Below are 20,601 nucleotides of genomic sequence, written 5' to 3' on the forward strand. Positions count from 1 at the left end.
TCAACTGTGGATGATGTGAGCATGATGGTATTATGCAATGTTACATCATTATTCCGGATGTTGCTGCAGTCCTACTGGAGAAATTTACACAGTGAAACATAGAAAATGAGGTATATGAATATCTTCAAAACGAGAGCCAATACAAATTTTTCACGGTTATATTCGTGTTCGGCACACCAAAATACTACAGATTAGGGCCTTTTCAAGTCAGTAATGATTTCACTGTTGACCAGTGTATTTGGTAAAGAAACAGAAACGATTGGTCTAAAGCGTACGTCTTCAGGCCCTGCCCTAGGATCTGCGGAGCCCAAGGCAGCAAGCGATGAGCGTGGGGCCCCAAGCACACAAAATGCATTGCCTTAAAGTGCGGGGCCCAAGGCGGTTGCCTCGTTTGCCTTGCTCTAGGGCTGGGCCTGTCCGTCTTTACAGACCACTAGCACATCTCACAACAGCCCGAATATACTGGCATGTATAACCTATCACGTGCTGAAAATTGGCGTTAAAGCACATACAACCAATCACATCCATTGTAAGTATAATGTGACCGTCATATTCACTTTTACAGCTAGGTATTTTTAAGACCAGTTATCTCAAACAAAGCTCTTGCTTATTAAAATAATTGTCTGGATTTACTTGCTACGACTATTTAAAAAGACAAATACCGGATTTCCTTACTAAACCATACAAATGATAAGGACTCACCGGATTTCATGGTTACCATAAGCGATGTCATATATTAGATGACGATTGTCTTGGTGTCGCTTTGACTGGTAGGCTTTTCCGAGCTCTCCTTCTATCTATTAATATACTGTAATTACAAATATGGGAATCAGTGAACTTTAAATATTTAAATTAATAGTTATTTCGTATGGGAATAATGTAAGAACAAGTGTGTTTATTATTTAAAGTCTGGTAAAATGAAAATATTTCTTTGCAAATTATCTCAAAACATTTGCAGAAACTGCAAGTAACAAAACTAGTTGTGACTTATACTTTTACAGGTTTCTCACGGTTGATGAATGTTTACCTAGACCATTTTCATCCGACTGATAATATTTACACATGCCATACAATTTTGCTGTTTTCTTGTGACTATTTTTGCAAGACAAGCAAACTAATTATTGTAGCGAATAATATTATCCCGCTTGTTGTGATGATTGGAAAACCTCTGCACCCAATGCAGAAGGTCATAGCTGACGTAGGAGCACATAACTCTAGAGCTATTACCTGTGGACCACTGCTGTTTGCTTCGATTATTAAGGCAGTGTGGTACTCGTAGTGGTAACAGGAAATCCAATTAAAACTCGACAATTTCCTCTAATAGCTGAGTTGACTCTTGTGTAAAAAGATCCCGAGTGTACAAATCGTCACAAACAACATCTGTTCATATCAAGTAGATTCAAATACTACTTTGGGTTACTTGTATGTTTATGACCATATCTTTACAACGAGGACACTAATTTTACTTGGATAACTCTTTGTAGAGAAGGTAAGGCAAGAATTTCATTCAGTGTAAATATATTTATAAAATAAAAACAGAAAAATTAATACACAAAGATCTGTTAGCCTGCTCAGACCATGAAATGTGTAATATTCATGAAAAGGAAAAGAGACGCAAGGCAATCGCAACTGTCTAAAGTCTTGTTTGTTTTTATTTTATAATTTTTTTCCGGTATAATAGTGGCGTAATCCGATGATAAACGTAAATTCAAAACTACCACATCTTCCTTGTAACTCATTGTCGCAATCAGCGGTTCATTAACTTTAAATATTTATGTTCCTTCTTCTCTCTTAACCTGTTTTTGTTTGTTAATTGCAACGTCAGGGGGGAGCGATTCTGATCAGAAATTAACACACGATGTAAATGGCAATGATTTCGAAATAGTTTTAGTCGAGGAATAAATAATCGCATGACACTTGTAAATCAGTCAACAATATAAAGCTTACAGTAGAAACGACAACCTTTTAATCCCTACAGCAAACAATCTCTCTCAGTTTGGAAAGATAATCATCAGCACGGTTCATTTTCGTGTACCTTTTTATGCGAGGATTTGAAAGATACTTTTCAATTTCCTACACATCACGCGTCGGAACAAAACATCAGAGCGTTTTCATTAGTTAAAGGGTCATAAACTGTATACATTGCAAACATTCATCCTCTGGGAAGATATATATAGTCAAATTGTATACCTCTGTTTAAAGTCACCTATACCGATAGGACATCCTGATCAAAATGTTGCTTATATAGTGGAGACATATGTAGAGTGAACTGTTGCCACTGATTTTTCCCTGAAGATTTGCAATCTCAATGAACACACAAGACATTGAACCCTGTAAGGTAATAATAAAAAATGAATTCTCTTATACCTGTTATGGCCGCATTTAAATATAAAATATATAGGTCTTTGTGAGAAAGACTCCATAAAAGACACTATTTATCCTAATTTTAAATTGAAAAGTTCTACAGCTTCCGTTGAAAAAAGATTTAAATGAGGAAGAGAAAACTACGTCCCTCTATTAAAGATGCATTGGATGTTCTAGAGGTACTTACAGCAGGCAGATTTTACAATACCATTTGATTACCATTCACAATAGGTATCGTGCACAGAAAATTATTTGTAATGGAATATTTAAATTATTTTTAACTTGTTTCAATTTATCACTGCATTAGTTTTGTTTAAACGTATAAACATTTTTGTCCACTCTGTATGTTATTCTAATATTTTGTTTTAGCTAAAAGCCATTAAGAGTCGTTTTTGTTTGTAGCCATCTATGCATTTCTCAAGCGAATATATTATTTCTTCGTCTTTGACTTACCCGCCAGCATTAAGTGTATTGACCACCTTCGTTGTTCCATTGCGGTTAAGTGTTGTAGTTTTATGAATTTCATGAAGTATTGCAGTCATGCAGTTTGCACTTCAGCCGAACTTTGCAGACGTTGCAAGTACTTATTTAACTAGAATGTTTTATCCTCTTGTCTGTAAAGAAAGGGCAGAAACGTACCTTGTTCAGCGTATGAGACAATATCCTAAACCACTTAGATATTTATTAGAAAGCTACCATGATGCATGGTTGTTTTGATTGCAAAGTACCATTTGTTGTAAAAAAATTCGAACCCGGCAAGAGAGTGCATAAAAGGAATGAATGATAATCACACATGGAGTAACTGTAATCGTCACTTTTGTCTCACATATAATTGATTTCTGATAAGTAATCACAATATAACTTTTGTCAGCCATTTATTTTTTAAAATACAAATATCATATTATCATGATTAGTTTCTGATTTATTAATTGATTACAATAATATAAAATAAATGCAAATAATACTACCATATTGGTTAGAGAATTCTTAATTCGTACTCTACGGAGATTCGAACCCAGTTCCGCGGGTAAACGACACCCATCGCATTGCCTGCACACACGCGCCCATATTCCCTCTCGACTAAGCATACATCACCTAAAAATGATGTATTTTTCGGAAATATTTGGACTTGTCTATAACTGTATGATATAAAACATTAATAATTATACAGTTTTGAGTTTTGAAATGTGTAATATAGAGGCTGAAACATATTTGTGATTTGCTATACAGATATGAGAACATAATCGAAAAATTATTAATTATGTTCTAAAACTTAACTTTCTTTAATCAATTACTCGGACCTTGAAGGAGAAATTGTAAAAATTGTAATTGTAATCAAAATGTTTAAAGTTATTTGCAATAAGTAGTCAGAGACGGATTTAAGAGCAAGCAACACAGGTGACCGCCTGAGGCTTGAAGCTTGGAGGGCCTCGAACAATAAAACATAATGTATTCAAAAGTTAAACAAATGAAGTAGTCGGGGAGAGGCGCAATCTGGTGTAGGGCCGGTCCATGTTTTAGTAGTAGTGGTAGTAGTAGCAGCAGCAGCACTACTACTACTACTACTACTACTACTACTAATACTACTACTACAATTGCTAATAATAATAATAATAATAATAATAATCGATCCAGAACAATCTGTAAAAAAATGGGACGGGAATAGAGTTGGAGAGGTTTTGTGGAAATAATAAATGAAATGAAAACAAAAACCAAACTTAACACGAAATATATTATAAACGCGGACACCATATTATTTATTATAAAATAAAGATAAGTGATTGAAATAGTTACAACTAGATCATATAATCAATAAGATGTCAATGGAAGAAGAGTGATTTACCTCAAGAAATGATTATAATCTATAAAATATGTATCATATAGTAATTAATTTGTTAGTAACTAATTAAATTTACTATTAAACACATACACTATTGCCGTTTAGATGAGGTTTTATAGTGGAGAATAAAAGGACTATGAAACGGTGATAAAACAAGAGTGTTTTTCATACATGCATAGGCAGAATCCAAATTACAAATGAAACCCTAAGGTTAATGAGAGAATTGACATGCATATGTAAAATACATTTTAAGATGCATTCCTATATGCTTCTGAATTAGACTATCTTTCAATGCCTCATCACAATGCGAATCAAAATCTTTTTTATTTTTATTTGACTGCAGTCCATGTACATGGCGTATTTTATTTAGTTAAATATGTTTACTCGCGTAATTTATCTAATATTTTGAGAAAGACTATGTACAACATGAACTTTCTGTAAATGACCATATTTTTCTCGTTGCAACGATAATGTAGTCTCCATTGTTCGATAATTTTGGCCTGTAATGTACTGTGATTGATAATCCGCGTTTTTTCTTTATATTCTTATACCTCGTGTCAAGTGTGCAATTGTCTCTTTTTTTTTACTTAATCGTATAAAATCTTAAATTTTTAATGGGATCTGCAACTTCCTGGGCTTTTCAGTCTTGACAACCCGTCTGTTCTTATCTTATTATTTTACACGCATAGTATTCAATATTAAAAACTACAAAGATACGGAAATTTACTTCTGCAGACATACAAAACAAGTTTAGAAGACACAGAACAAAAAGAGAAGCAAACTAAAAAATAACTCATGTGATGAGCTTTGAAATATCTCGTCCCCACCCACTTCTGTCTGGGTGTTGTGTAGTAGGAGTGGTATGAGCAAGGGGCGGAGATTATATTTGGGCTGGGGTGGGGAGGCTATCGACACAAAGAACTTTTAAGTCTATTAATATTTAGCCTATACTAAAAGTGTTACAAATTATTCAATCAGCCCCGCCACCAACAAATTTATGAGACGCGTAGGGCTTTTTTCTTGGAGGGAGAGCGATGTTTCAATAGTATACCATTTTGATGGTCCCATTTATGGCCACCACTGCAAAACTGAGAGCGTCTCACGACGATGTGTGCAGTTCAATATAATATTGTTTATCTTCCTGGTGAGTGTATATAGTTCATATTTCCGGCTCGTGAATTCGGTCGGGACGACAAATTGCAGGTTTGTACATCCACCCTGAACACCGTTGGATTTGACGAGTGAATACCGAGAAACAGCAACTTGTACACAATTGACAATTGTGTACTAGGTCACGGTTAGTTTTGATTTCAAAGAGATTCTTAGAACATTTTTATTTTTATTTTTTACATACAATAATACACTTATAGCATACGTAAGGTCATTTTTCCAATTTATGTAGTGTGGACACATGGGCGATACTTCCCTCTTCCTAGGAAGTTATACCTCGTTTGCTTCATTCAGTCATTCATTCATCTTATTTCTTTTTCTTTTCTAGTTCGTTTCGGTTTGTAGGTTTTGTTCACAGTACGAAGTATCGAGTAATTTGTTAATTTGTAAATATGTGTAATGTGTAAAAGAAACTCCTGAAAAGAAGTGGGTACAGTCTCTAACACTTCAAAACTGTATGTAGTTCCGCTTTAAAGTACACCAAAGTTTCAACTTTCAATCGTGGGTGTAATATCAACACATCTCTCTCCCACCCACCTCCCCTCTCTCTCTCTCTCTCTTGTATTATTCCACTTTTACAAAGTTATTCATGGAATATTAAGCACATGCCAAGCCATGTGCAGGCGTTTAATATTAAAATTGAGTCAATTAATCTCCAGGACTGAGAGTTTTGTAATAATAACTAATACATACAGTACTATTAGTTTTGGCAAAGGCTGAACATTTTGTGGGTCTCTTGTCTACTCGGTATTTGATGTGTCAGGGTTCTTGTTAATTAATCAAGAATGTCTGTGCATAGGGCCGGATCTAGGTAGGGTAGATGCTGGGATTTCCGCCACCCCCACCCCAACCCCCGCTAATAAACATACATCCACAAACATACAATTACTAGTCACTTGAAAATAGACCATGGTTTTATTCTTGCGCACGTTTATTGGGTATGATGCGCACTATCAGTATATTGAGACATAGACGTTTGCTTTGGTGTCCTTTCGAGGTAGGTCATGGCCCTTTTTAAATTTGAAACCCCTCTTTCCCAACATTTGACCTAATCTGGTCCTTGTGCAGCAGGTTCATCTTATACTGTATTAGTAGGAACTTTGCATATCATATTCATAGATGACGGATAAGGAGGTAGAAAAATTAAGTAAATCATACTTGGTAAAGTTTGATAGAGGTTTACATGGAAGTATTATTTCCCTCTTAAGGAAGGATTGCTTGTTTAAAAGGCAAAAACCAACGTGTAAAACACTGAAACAAAATTTCGAAAACAGTATTACACATTCCATTTCATTGTTTCTATATTACCTAGCTATAATTGAAGAGATTGACATTTATTTACACCTGAACCCCGTCATGTGCCGATAAATGGCGCTAACCCCACAATCTCACAAACAAAACCTACTCAACTACCCAGGCCTATTTCTAACTGCATTCCGAATTTCGACAGATTCAAGGTGCTCCTTTCTTGTTGATATATAATGATTACGCGTAAAACCATTTACACAAGTTTAGAATGCATACGTATTTTGCATACATACATACATACCGACGAAAGACAAACCAAAACATGCGATCGTTGCTCAATATCATTACAGATGATACATTTTCTATGTTTACCAGAAACACCTTTGAAATGAAAGTTTTATGTTAGCATGCATTATTCATCTGATATTGTTTTAAAATTTGCAGGTTTTACTATGGAAGTATGACGACTTTCAATATCTTCGAGTCTAATTGCATTGAGATCTGAACATCTCCAAACTCCGTATTATAGTGAACAAAAGGCAACAGGGGAAAATGTTTAATGTTCGCCTTACCTTGTTTGTTTTTTCTGTAAGTATATTTGTCCTTTTATTTAAAATTTTGCTCATTCAGATTTGCATGTAATATCAATTTATCTAATAAAATGATTTACTTAATATTATTTTACATATATTGTTGGAAACAATGGATGGCGGAGGTGCGGATTTTAGAGGTTGTACATATATTTGTATTTGATAATGTATGTCATATCTTTTTGAACCAGAGTATCTAGAAATAAATTATAACAAAAGGTTACTTTTTCGGTTTGCTCGGGCTTGTCTTATCTCTTTTCACGCCAAGATGATTGAATTAGGTTAGGGTGGCAACAATCATTACGTAACAGTTTTGAGTTTTCAATCCGAGGTACTTACACACCTTGGCTCATACCATACGTACTGTCTGTGGTATTTTAAACAGTACAGGCTGATATTTAAAAAATTAGATTATTGAATTCGAAAACGACACTGGAAGGTCATACCGTTTTCTCTTTTTACCAGTTCTTAATTTAAGATATAACTAATCTACAAAAGGAGAACCAATTTGTGTCAGTGGTTTTCAAACGATGAGAAAAATGTGTCTTCAGAATCCCAGGAGAAAGACCTGGAATTCAAAACTTTGCGAAAAAACTTAGGCCATTGGTCATCAACATTTTATGGAAAAATAGAGCCACTGGATGCAAACATTGTATGAAAAACCTGGACCAGTGGTCGTCTAATTATTACGAGAAAAACATTGGATAGTGGTGGTCATTTGTTCGTAAAGGAAACAATCTGGTCGCAAATTGTTATGCAAAACATGGGCCAGTGGCCAGTGGCCGTTAACATCGTATGAAACAACATAGGAACATGCAAGAACTGAATACTGTTCATACCCTTTTTTTGTCCATTATACGCTCCTGGTTTTAACTTTCTATGTTTTTTTTTACTAAACATGTAATGTCAGGATGGTTTTTCATTCAATTTTAAGGCCAATGGCTGTGAGTTGTTTATCATACATTTTGAAGACACCGGTCGTAGAGTTGTTTATCATAAATTATGAAGACCACAAGGCAGTAGATTTCTCGTCAACTTTAGAAAACACTGTCGCATGGTGTTCTCGAAACATTATAAAGAATTATAAAGACCACTAGCTATCGTTGACCAGGTTAGCGTATTGCTAGCATAAATTTGTTTCGTAAGTTTATGACTGTGAGAAAGAGACAGAGGAGGAGGCAGAAATATTACGCGAAGCAGCTACTCAGAGAAAGAGAAAAAAGTTATATATATATATATATATATATATATATATATATATATATATATATATATATATATATATATATACACACATGGAACCATTATATATATATATATATATATATATATATATATATATATATATATATATATATATATACACACACACACACACATGGATCCATAACATGGTATTTCATTAAAGCATATCAACACATTTCTTACTATGGACAGAATGGTAAATAGAGATAAATTAAGACTGATTATGAAAACAAGTTTTTGAAAGGGTTCCACTTTATATCAAAATTTTCCCATTTGTTGTTGGTTATGCAAAATACTTTTCAGACAAAAGATGCAACTTTCTTTCTTCTTAAAATTGGTCGTATTTGGTATTTTGTTATTATAGAATTGGAAGCAAGTAAATAAGACACATTATCATAATTTGAACCTTTTGTACCTAGCATAAATTCTCTATTTGATACATACAAGTTGCAGTCATGAATACACTCACTCTTTATCCCTCTATAAGCCGGCAACTTTATTTAATTTTACTTCGATAAATAGATGTAATTTTCTAAAATGCCTTTGCGAAGAGAGTACACCTGATTAGAGTTTCTTCCAAGTTTTATACGAAAGTTATTATGCTGGCAACAAATTGTATGTAAATTCCTAGTTTTTTAAGTTAGGACATCTGGTAATCTGATAATTACCGTGTATGGCAAAGAAAAACGCCTATTCCGCCGTTAATTTGCATTTAAAGTTTCAAATTCATTATTCCATTGTGTATTTAAGGCTGCCTTCTGATTATTACAAATGTGTGTTTCGAAAATTATTGTACAGTCCTATTTATCCATTGTTATAAGTGAAATAGATAGGTGCATACATGTTTATTATATAGCAGAATCGATACTGACGTTAAATTTACTATTGTAGATTGTTATGGCATTACAAGCTACTGAATGTCTAGAAAATTTATATGGAATACAAATTTATTTTAAAATTTATCAGATTGATCCTCTAACCGTCTTTATTTACAAAGTCACTTTATTGAAAATTCATTTTTTTTCTTCTCAATCCAGGTTTTGTAGATTATCACACGAATGTCCTATAATGGTATTCAAATTTATCTATATTTTAGTCTGAAGGGATTCTTCTTTTGTTTCTAAATGTAGATTTATTATAAAAATGTATATATACTGAAAATCTATTACAAACGTATTAGAAGTTTTTGACTCTTTGAAGAAAAATTATTCTTAATAGGAATTTTTTGTGTGTTTTGGAGAAGAATAAGTAAGATATCCTTTTCTTCTTTCCGGGTCACAATTAATTCATCTTCTTATCCACGCTGTCATAAAACAATCCATAAACTCATTCATATCAACTATGGAAAGGCCATCCTCATGATAATATCTAATAACCACCATGTTTTTAATTTTTGTTTTGCCCCTCTCCAAAGAAACTTGTAAAAAGAGAAATTAACTTCCTTGAATACATTATGAGGGGAATTTGACACATTCTTTAGTAAATGGATACGTTATGCCTAAACGAGGATAGAGAACGTTTTGACCAGTACAGAAGCAACTTTTCGATTTACCACATTTTGTTTTAAACCATATTGTTTAGTTCTGTGAAACTGTTATGCTTTGGTAAATACATCCTGATGTAGTATCCTAATCACAAATGTTACTCTATGTAATATTTAGTATTACTATCTTTTCTACTTTGTTGTATATCTTAGTTTTCGCCATACATATATAATACCTTCACCGTGAGTGGAGCGTACGAACTTAAGGTAAAGAGGAAATTGAAAATTACAGGGAATATGGGCTTGGCTTGGTTTGGTGTGGATTAATGCTGTTTTTCAGTACAAGTTAGGCTATACACAGAGGCCATTATATTAGTATAGGAAGAACCGGGGAAAACCCCGTAGAACGACTTGCAAGCTTTCTCACATGCCCACGACGTTGGCTGATCGGAGACTTGAACTCAAGTAAACAGAGGAGAGATATATTAGTGATCTGTAAAAATGAGCGCCTTGGACCACTTGGATACTATGGGACCCGATATGAACATGGAAAAAGACAGACAAAAATAAAAGACAGTGTATCAATTTGCTGGTGAAAATGAGAACAGAAAGAAAGACATATAAAAGATGGTGAAGAAAAAGTGATGAAAAGAGCAAAGCCAGAGGAAAAAACAGGAAAGATAATAGAAAAAAGTAAATTTCAAAGTAACACAGAAATGATAACGAGAGAAATACTGGCAAACGTGATAATGTTTCTTGAAAAGAAATAATAATGCAGGAAAGAAAATTCTAAGTAAGCCAAAAATATCCCGTGCCTAACATTTAGAAACGTTAAAACTGTCTCGGCAGTATTTCCCTCAAAATAGGTAACTCAAATCACCCAATTCATTTAAGTCTAAGAATTTGCTTTTATGTTACCCTATTTATAGACCTTTTCCTATTCCACTTTTCGGCATTAAGTATATGTTGGAGGACTTCAAAACTGACCGGGAGGAGATGAGGGTGTACAATTTTTGTTAATGCATCTTCTGTTTGTATCCAAATGGTCATGATCTTCAAGATCTTGTAGCATTCAACCATTAATGAGCCTCTGATAAGCGAGTAAAATATAGTTTTCTTCTCCTAATGAAGTAAGGGGCAAATTCATATCCCAACGAGGCAAATTCATCTCAGTTAGGATGTTATGTTGCTTAAAACAATAGACAACTCGGACTAGCCTAAGAATTATCAGTGAGTCGAAGAAAAGCATTTGTCCTGAGAGAGAGAGAGAGAGAGAGATTCTTTCATTCCTTAAAATAATTTTAATAAATGCAATGCAATACATTATGACATGAAAAAAGCAATTAAAAAGCATTTGTCCTGAGAGAGAGAGAGAGGGAGAGAGAGATTCTTTCATTCCTTAAAATAATTTTAATAAATACAATGCAATACATTATGACATGAAAAAAGCAATTAAAAAGTAAGACGCCCTATGAATTGGTTACAAATAAAAATTAGGCAAAATGTAAATAAATGAACCCAAAACTTTTAAATATCACACTTGAAGTATATGTGTTGTGTAAGCATTTATTACAGACACTTGCGCTTCTATCAACCGAAATAATGTCTATTGTTCATTTTTATCTACATGTAGCTCCAGACTCGCTAATTTTTAAAATTACTTAGCTTCTGTGTGAAGTACTTCACAGCAACAATAACAGTTATGTACAATGATTCTGTGAAAGGTCTATAATCAAACGAATCTATAATATCCCTTAGCTTAATGTAATACCATATATCCTCGCGTATAAGTCGCGTCTAAACTGCAAACAACTAAATGTGGATCGGCAGATCAAGGTCTGGCCAGTTTGCAGTTGGACTAGTCTTATTAGCGAGTACCTACTGTACTTGGTAGATAGTTTTAACACATTTATCCATGACTCAGTTGCAATTATTATGAAATATTGTTTAAACCACTAAGTAGCATAACAAGTGTATTATCGTATAACCGATAGCAGAAATCACAGAAAACGTCTGGAAACATATATGAAAATAAATTCTACATCATATGATTTCTGTCGACCAAGGCTAAGGAACAACTGATTGAAAATGTGTAATATACGATTATCACTTGTTTTTCCACATATTGGACGCAGTCCAGATCTTTATTTCTTCATTCTTCCAGTACGATGTATTGTCACAAACAACATTTTTTCTGTTAGTTCTAAACTGAGAGAGGTTCCATAAGTGGTGCATTTTTACTGCTGGATGCAATTTTAACAGTCAGCCTAATCTACAAAGGGGTTTTGATATTCATTTCATCGTTTTACTTACCGAATGTCTATATTACTGTTCCAATTAACTTTTCCATGTTAATTTGTCTAGAAACTTTTGACTGAGAAAAGTCGTTGAAACAATTTTCTAAATCGTAAGTTTCGGTACAGTTTATATATATATATATATATATATATATATATATATATATATATATATATATATATATATATATATATATAATACTTGTAACCATATTTGCATCGATAAATCAAATTGTATCTTATCCAGAAAAAATCTTGCTAGCAGTTCATTTTATCGATGTTATAAACGTACGACCTAAATATAAAAGTATTTGCGTATCTGTGCAAGCCATCACTAAAATCATTAAAAGCTTGATTTGATATTTGTCTGTGAGGGAAACCATTGTAAACTTCGGGCGAAATATGGAGTTATGGATAAAAAGCAGAACTGCGGAATGCAGAATGTTGGTATTGGCAACTGGTAGAATGCGGACAAGAGTGATGAATGGAAATGTGGTATCGTGGGTAAAATGCAAAATTAATCACGTGGAACGAAATTCCTTTTCATAGTATTTTTCATTATTAAATTTCTATTTTCTGTTCATTTGTCGACGACAATATTTCTGACGTTTCAGTGTTATCACTTTGCCGCCTTCACCTTCCCTGCACTAGCCGCGAATTTGCCCTCTAATATTGCTATAACCGTATCAAAATTGAGCGTGATACAGAAAACTAATTTAATATGGCCGTATAATATAAGCTACTTCCTGGAATATACAGGTATGTTTTCGACATATCTAGTCTTAGCGTCCACTTTATAGTTTACCTGACTTTACCTGTAAAGAACGTCATTGGGCTTTTCCTAAATTTAATTTTGTCTTTCAATCGCTATTGTAGCTTCCACTCGTAAGTATAAATAATTAAGTTTCAGTGCCTTTTTATGTGCAGGTAGGGGTGTGCTATATAGAAAACCCATTTATGTTAATGTATAGTGTCCACCGTGGTCGGATAAGTACAGGTAAGTGTTCTATATATGATTTACTCATAGCGTCCACTTCATAGTTACTATACATGACGATGCAGTGCTTTTACCTTTAAATGTAGTCCAAAACGGGCCTTGATAGAGGTAACTTGTCATTAGAATCGATAACTTAGCGTCCACTAGTATTAATATAGACGCTTTGATGCTCTACCCGTACAGTCCACGTGCGACATTTTACAAATAATTGTCATTGCGTGTAGCTTCGCACGGATTTCTGCCAAGTTCACAAAGCAAAAGGCATACCTCACTACACCTATGCATGTTATCTGCTCTATTTTTGTCTCATATATTTAGATCATGGGCGAGACCAGTCTAACATCCACTCTACATATGTAGATTACTCCGTTTGCATTTTATGAATACATATCATACTGTTATATATGTATGCTCAAGGGAAGGCACAGAAGCATACATTGAGGGACGAGCTCATCATCAGCTTGTATGCAACGATTCGAAACTGTTTCTCTTACTGGGTATTAATAGAAATCAACAACAGTCTCAGTTACCATCTCGCATATCAGAATTATAAAGCGGCTACTTGGATCTATACCCCATATCCCTCCCCAATCTCTATAACTGGACAAATGTGTGCCAGCCAAGACAGCCCTGTTCCTTCCCGATCGGATTTGGCCAATTACCTTTGATCACAATGGACTACAACTACAATCCACTATACAGCATCCGAAAAACGAGCTTTGCTCAGTTACACGACTTCCTGCGTACAATGCTCAATTTAGCGCCTCAGTACTCAAGAATCCACTTCATGAACCCAGTTATAGAACAATCTAGCATGCGTAGCATTGTTAAGCTCATCATGTGGGCGACCTCCATTTGATACAGTCACTCGCATGAAACAATCTAACCCTCATTGTGCCTCTTGACCCATACGCCATACAATATACAGCTCGATGCCTCGATTTACAAGTGATGTTTCTTCACCGGTCACCCATCTTCAAGCAATGCCACCCAAAGAGAGCCTATACTCAGAGACATATTGAAATTAACAGGATATAATTCATGACGTGCTGCACGTATAGTGAGTCGCCATCCTCATTATTCCTCTCCAACTACTTCGCAGATAGCACAAGACAGATATGCTTCACTAATGTTGTTCAGCAACGATAGAAACGGACCCTTACGTTCCCTCATCGTTCTAAGATCTTACTATGAGGCGGAAAGAGTTAGCATTACAAAGCTGAACTCAAAATGATTTCCGCCCACTCCCATCGGAGTTCTTTCCTCGTCATTCCTCTACAGCACCTGCCTTGTTTACAGTTCTGACATCAGGTGATCATTGACCAGGGAACAATCGTTTTTCAGTTGCTTCCACAATCTGACAGTTATTGACATGATGGGCTGCTTAAATCGTCAATAACCATAATCCTAACCTTAACCCTAGCAAGCATCTACGGACGAATTGTCTTTCGGACGGCTTTCCACAAGTTGTAGTCAGCGATTCTACAAGTCACACACACACACACACACACACACACACACACACACACACACACACACACACACTCGGTATGTTGCAACAACGGGTTCTATATGCCGTTCATTGGGGATACTACGCATCGGTGTGGACGTTGAAGGCATGACCCACGCACCCCCTCACTCGGATTCCAGGAAGTCCGTGTGATTCGTGTACAATAATTATATGCTACAAAACATCAGGCAAATTGTTTCTTGGAGCAAGACTTTACTTGTTCCTATCTTTCTTATTCTCCGTCATCTTGTAAGCAAGAACATCTGGAACCTTGTACCATTGCAAGATTTTCATCATCTAGGTATGGAACTCAATATTCAAGTAACTGAGTATGTCGCCTTCAAAAGCAAGAATTGAATTAGTACAATGATGGATCCCTTGCTTATATTGATCAATCCATCTACAGATAATTCCATTGCCTGCTGGGTTTTCTTAATGTGGCAGAGGACGTCCAAGTGCTAGATCGCCTTCTTGGGCTCCCATTACAATGCTTACGTGGTTCAAATGGAGGCTGACAATTTGACCATTGGACCAACCTTCACAATTTGCACAATACGAGGTTCCATTGCTGATGACAAGGAAACCTCGCTGGACTCATGTCGGAGATACTTATGTATGTATGCATGTATGTATGTATGTATGTATGTATGTCTCTGTGCGTGTGTGTGTGCGTGCGTGAGTGAGTGCGTGCGTGCGTGTGCGCGCGCGCGTGCGTATGTATGTATGTATGTATGTGTATGTATGTATGTATTTATGTATGTATGTATGTACTTAGAAATATAAACAAAGTAACACACCAGTTGGGAGAAATCAATATCCAAAAGCAGTGTTTATAAAGAAAATCTCAAATAAAGTAAAAAAAACATTCGGTTATTTGATTCATTAGTTTATTATTTAAGTACATATATGTTCATAGAGATTACCAAGTTTATATTCTCAATTTATGAGAAGATACTCAGAGCTATGTGCATTATAATGTTTTGATAAAGATGATTTATCGCAATGTTGTAATTTATTATTCCAGTCTTATAGAAGAGAATCTCTCAGCGTTGTTAAAATTAAGATAACCAAAAGAATTAGGAAATATCCAAGCTTTTCCAAACTCAAAACTGTTTAGCATATGTTTTAGGTGTGTAACCAAATTAATACTTGTATTTTATTCATTTTGAATAAATAAGTATCTTTGTACAGAAGACAATATACTATTTTCGGATTTTTTAAATTCTAAACAAATTCTTAACTAACTTAACTCTCCTGAAGTATTTAGAGAGAATTCTTCCAGTTACACTTGAATATGTTGAAAACCTTCGTTGCACATTTTGAATGGCGTCGGACTAATGAAAATCCCACAGCTCTGCTGCATAATTCAATCAGAACAACATATATACGAAAATGTTTCAGACATTCATAATAATTTTAGCAACAATTTGTTTCTCAAATTTAAAATAGGCATATTCATTGCTTCTAAAACTCTATCAGCCAATCTTTCACTAATTTTAGACATGTTTACATTGATGAAGAAAGCAAGACCAATGCAATTAATGTTTTCAATCACATCAGTATTACTTACGTATTCATTCCAAGCTTCGTTGTGTTTCAGTTAGCCACTTTATGTAAGTGCCATACCGTTAGTTTTATTAAGATTAATATTCAGATTCTACTTAAACTAAATATGCAAAATATCCATAAACTTTTCTGAACTTTTTGATTTTCTCAAATTAAAATAAATCTTCAGCAACAGTACCAGAACTGAAGACAACTCGTCTTGCAGTACAAATATATCTTTGTAGATTATAATGATATTTCCACATTTTCAATACAAACATAAATAATATTGGTGACAAAACAAATCAAGCCTACTGCACACTTATACAGGCACTACAAGTACCCTATTGCGAAAGAAATGTATTACATGTTTTAAAAACGTTGTATTTGTATACTATACCTTTCGTTCACGCAATATAAACCATCTTCGTTTCAATTATTGGTATATACCTTTTGTAAACCAATTTATAACGTTATATATGTGGATTACTAAACGTAATAATAGGTGTGAGTTCCCCGGACCCACCCACCCATGTGTAAAGTTATGTCCACTACCGAATCTAAGCAAGTCCACTCCCTTTATGAAACACTCGTTCAAAAGATAAACAATTCCACGTAGTTTCAAAGTTGTGAAACGTTTTAGCGCTTTTATAATACCATCTTCTGTGTTTTGGTTTTTTAGTTCTTCAAAATTGTTTCTTGATTCAAGAAATTAGTTTCATATCAGCCTCAAATAATATGATTTGTGTTCACATTTGAAAATTATTTGTTTTTTCATGCAAATTATTGTCATATTGACAAAATCGTACATGATAAACACTTTTAGCAGAAAGTAACAGTTTTGTTTTTCTTGAAGATATTTAAAATTTTCATCAAAATAGTTCTTTCCAAAATGATTATCTGACTGATACTTTCATTTTGTAATGGGATTTGTCCTTAATTACACATTTATTACAATTATATTTCCTCATCTAACACTGGCAATGTTTCTATCAAAGTTTCCCGGTAAATTGAACAATTATCGATATCTATATAACGCTTACAGATATCCATGAGTTAACTATTCAACTTTGCTTTATTTGATTTGGTTTAATAATCAATAAAATAAATACCATTTAAATTTTCTCTGAAGGACGTTGCAAAATACGATCTCTCAAACCATTAAGTTATATGTTAACTATTTTACATGTATACTAACAGTAATATGAACAGAATTATTCGGACCGCTCCGGTGGCCTAGTGGTTAGAGCGTCCGCCTCGGATGCGGGAGGTCGTGGGTTCGATCCCCGGCCAAGTCATACCAAAGACTTACAAAAACGGCACTAACAGCTGCCTCGCTTGGCGCTCAGCATTAAGAGATTAGTGTTAGGACTGGTCGGCCCGGTGTCAGTATAATGTGACTGGGTGGGACATCATGCTACATGTCAGCGGCATGATGCCCCAGTGCTAAACATCACTATAAGCTGCCACACTGCAGACATCGTAGCGATATGACTGAAAAATTGTTAAAGCTACGTTAAAAATCCAAATCACATCACATCACACAGAATTATTCGCTTACAGTTGTCGAATGCATCATGGTTATTTTCTGTATCTTGAATAACCAAAGCAGCATATTGTTGATTCTATTGCCATCTAATCTGCATTCTAGTAATGCAAATCAAAGGCATTAAATTTTAAAGCGAACACTAATGGTGAATTATCAAATAAGTTGTAATATCAGTTACATTGAAATCTGAAAGTACTGCCAGTTAGATAGAGTCAATATTGAATAATTCTATTTATATGAAACCTTCTGGGGATATAGTACTGTATTTTTGTTCTAAATTAGAAGGTTTGTTCAGTCATTGTGATGTACAGACACATTGATAACACATTTTTACAGTACAGACAATATATATATATATATATATATATATATATATATATATATATATATATATATATATACTTAAATTGCATGTCTTACAGCAGAGAAATTAACGTTTTAAATGCATCATTCATTAAAGGTTCTATTTATCATCATAATATAGACTAAATGGGAACTATTATTAAGTAAGTCATTGTGTTATAACGCTGTCAATACTTTGTGAAACTATTAATATCTATTATTAAACATTTAGTCGTGCAGATAGACACCTATCTTTATGAAAGGGTTGCATTGTCTTTAAATATTTCAGATGGTGCTAATTGAACCACCAATGTGCTTTTCAACAACAACCTCTGAGATTAGTACTGAACCATCATCATCAACGACAATATCAGCATTAACATCGACGTCACTCGTGTCCAGCCAGACAAAGACAACACTAACAATGTTAACCACAGAATCAACAGAAACTACAAGAACGACTGCAACGTCCACATCCACAACAACTACAGCTCCAGGTAGATTAGCATTTAAGTGGAAAATTAGGCTATAAAGTACGAAAGCAGTATATTCCAAACTTTTCAATATAAATGTTGGGAAACTTAAGCATAGAAACGTAGTTACGTCCTCTAATATGGGACCAAAATCAAACTTTGATAGCGTATAACGTCATTAGCATCCTAATATTTGTAGGAGCTATGGGAACATTTTTTCATCAAACTGTTTATAATTGTTATGTTTAAACTGAGAGAAAGCATACTTATTATTTAAAACCCTCTGGATTCTATATTTAATCACAGAGTTCCACGAGGTAAAATTTACGTAAAACAACCGTCGTTAATATAGGAGAAACGTGTAGCTCCCCTTCTTCTTCCACCAGGTCAACGTGAGATTTGCTTCAATGATCTTGTGACAATTCATTTACCACTTTATTCGAATGCATTTACCTCCATATTTCTTTGTCTCGTTTGTGAAATATGATATCAACCTTTCCGTTTGAAACTACGGTAAGTTATCTTATTCCGGTTTCGGTGTCACTATTTAAGATTCGGTGTATACGTTGTTTTAATACCCATTCCTACTGTGCTGTCATTCTATCAAATCACTATCTAAAGTGTGGATTTGTAACATCGGACTTTATATATATATATATATATATATATATATATATATGTGTGTGTGTGTGTGTGTGTGTGTGTTTTCTTTCATGTGCATTTGTTATCGATCAATTTTATATCGATATGTATGAGATATTAGACCAATTTTTGTGGTTCACAACTGCTCAATATGAAGACGCATTCAAATGAAGTCTTGTTATTCCATAAAATTATCTTAAAATTTTATTCCGGTTTCCATGTCACTATTTATGTTTTAATTTCTAGGTTGGGTGAATGCCCATTAAGTATGTGCTGTAATGCTATAAAAGCACTACTTAAGGTGTGGGTTTTTAACGTCAGAATTGAAACGTGAACCTGAATATATATATATATATATATATATATATATATATATATATATATATATATATATATATGACTCAAAAATATGTCATATAGCTTGATGGACGAAATTTGAATTTATCATTTCGATTATGACCTTATCTATTTACCACCGTATGCATCGGGGCAGGCCAAACGGCTGCAAGTGGAAAAAAGCAATCAATTAGATACAGTTCATTTAAATACATAAAAACGTTTAATGACATTATAGCGCTATCAAATAACTCGCTCGATATCGTGGGACACGATTACCATGTGACATGCGAACAGCTAGCTTACTTGAATTATTATGGCTCGCAAATGAACAAACGTCACTTCCCTCGGATCACTGGTGGTCGTTAATAATGACAACGTTAATAATACAACAAACGATACAATCCATGAAAGTAATGCACAAATACCAGAAGGCGGAAGAAAAGCTGGCATACTAAGGTTTCTACAGGTGTACCGTTTCAGACTGTTAGGCAGCTTCTTTGAAACTGCAGCTTGATTAAATTTAAAAATTCATACACGGGACAAACGAGCAGAAATTTTAAGTATAGTCGAAGATGACAAAAACCGTAGTCGCATCGCAGCCGTTATTGCTACCGAGGCAACTGAGTATGTTGATCATCAAAATATGTCATAATTTAAGTTGGATACGAGCTCTAGGGATCTTCAGTTTACCGGGAGATTATCCCAAGCTTATAGAGCCAAGCAGAGGCGTTGTAAAACTTTTATCAACGATGCGTCTTGCAATCATATCAACGTTATAGCACCTGGCTGCGACATTGCAAAAGTCTGTCTCCGTTCCATCTCGAGAGTGATAATACATATCAGTTTCGAAAACACAAACAATATCTGGGCGAACGATACTTTGTTAAGATTGAATTTGCAGTACTGTTACTGATATCCTGAATTTGAACGACCCAATATTGACATCGCCGTCAATGTTTTTATATGT

At 34.4% G+C, this 20,601-nt stretch overlaps 1 protein-coding gene across 1 annotated transcript in view; it reads left to right on the forward strand.

Moving 5' to 3' along the window:
* Window positions 1-5,365: 5,365 nt before the first annotated feature.
* LOC149772925 (receptor-type tyrosine-protein phosphatase beta-like) overlaps window positions 5,366-20,601 on the forward strand; it is a 129,602-nt gene continuing 114,366 nt past the window's right edge. Inside the window, exons 1-3 of the mRNA XM_089947101.1 lie at window positions 5,366-5,501; window positions 7,067-7,210; window positions 18,470-18,677. Of these exons, the coding sequence (XP_089803227.1) occupies window positions 7,175-7,210; window positions 18,470-18,677 (244 nt within the window). The 5' untranslated portion in view covers window positions 5,366-5,501; window positions 7,067-7,174. The remainder of the gene's footprint in view (window positions 5,502-7,066; window positions 7,211-18,469; window positions 18,678-20,601) is intronic.

Source organism: Sinohyriopsis cumingii, unplaced genomic scaffold (assembly GCF_028554795.1).
Source record: "Sinohyriopsis cumingii isolate HCF-2022 unplaced genomic scaffold, ASM2855479v2 utg000972l, whole genome shotgun sequence".
In the NCBI taxonomy this organism is placed as follows: domain Eukaryota; kingdom Metazoa; phylum Mollusca; class Bivalvia; order Unionida; family Unionidae; genus Sinohyriopsis; species Sinohyriopsis cumingii.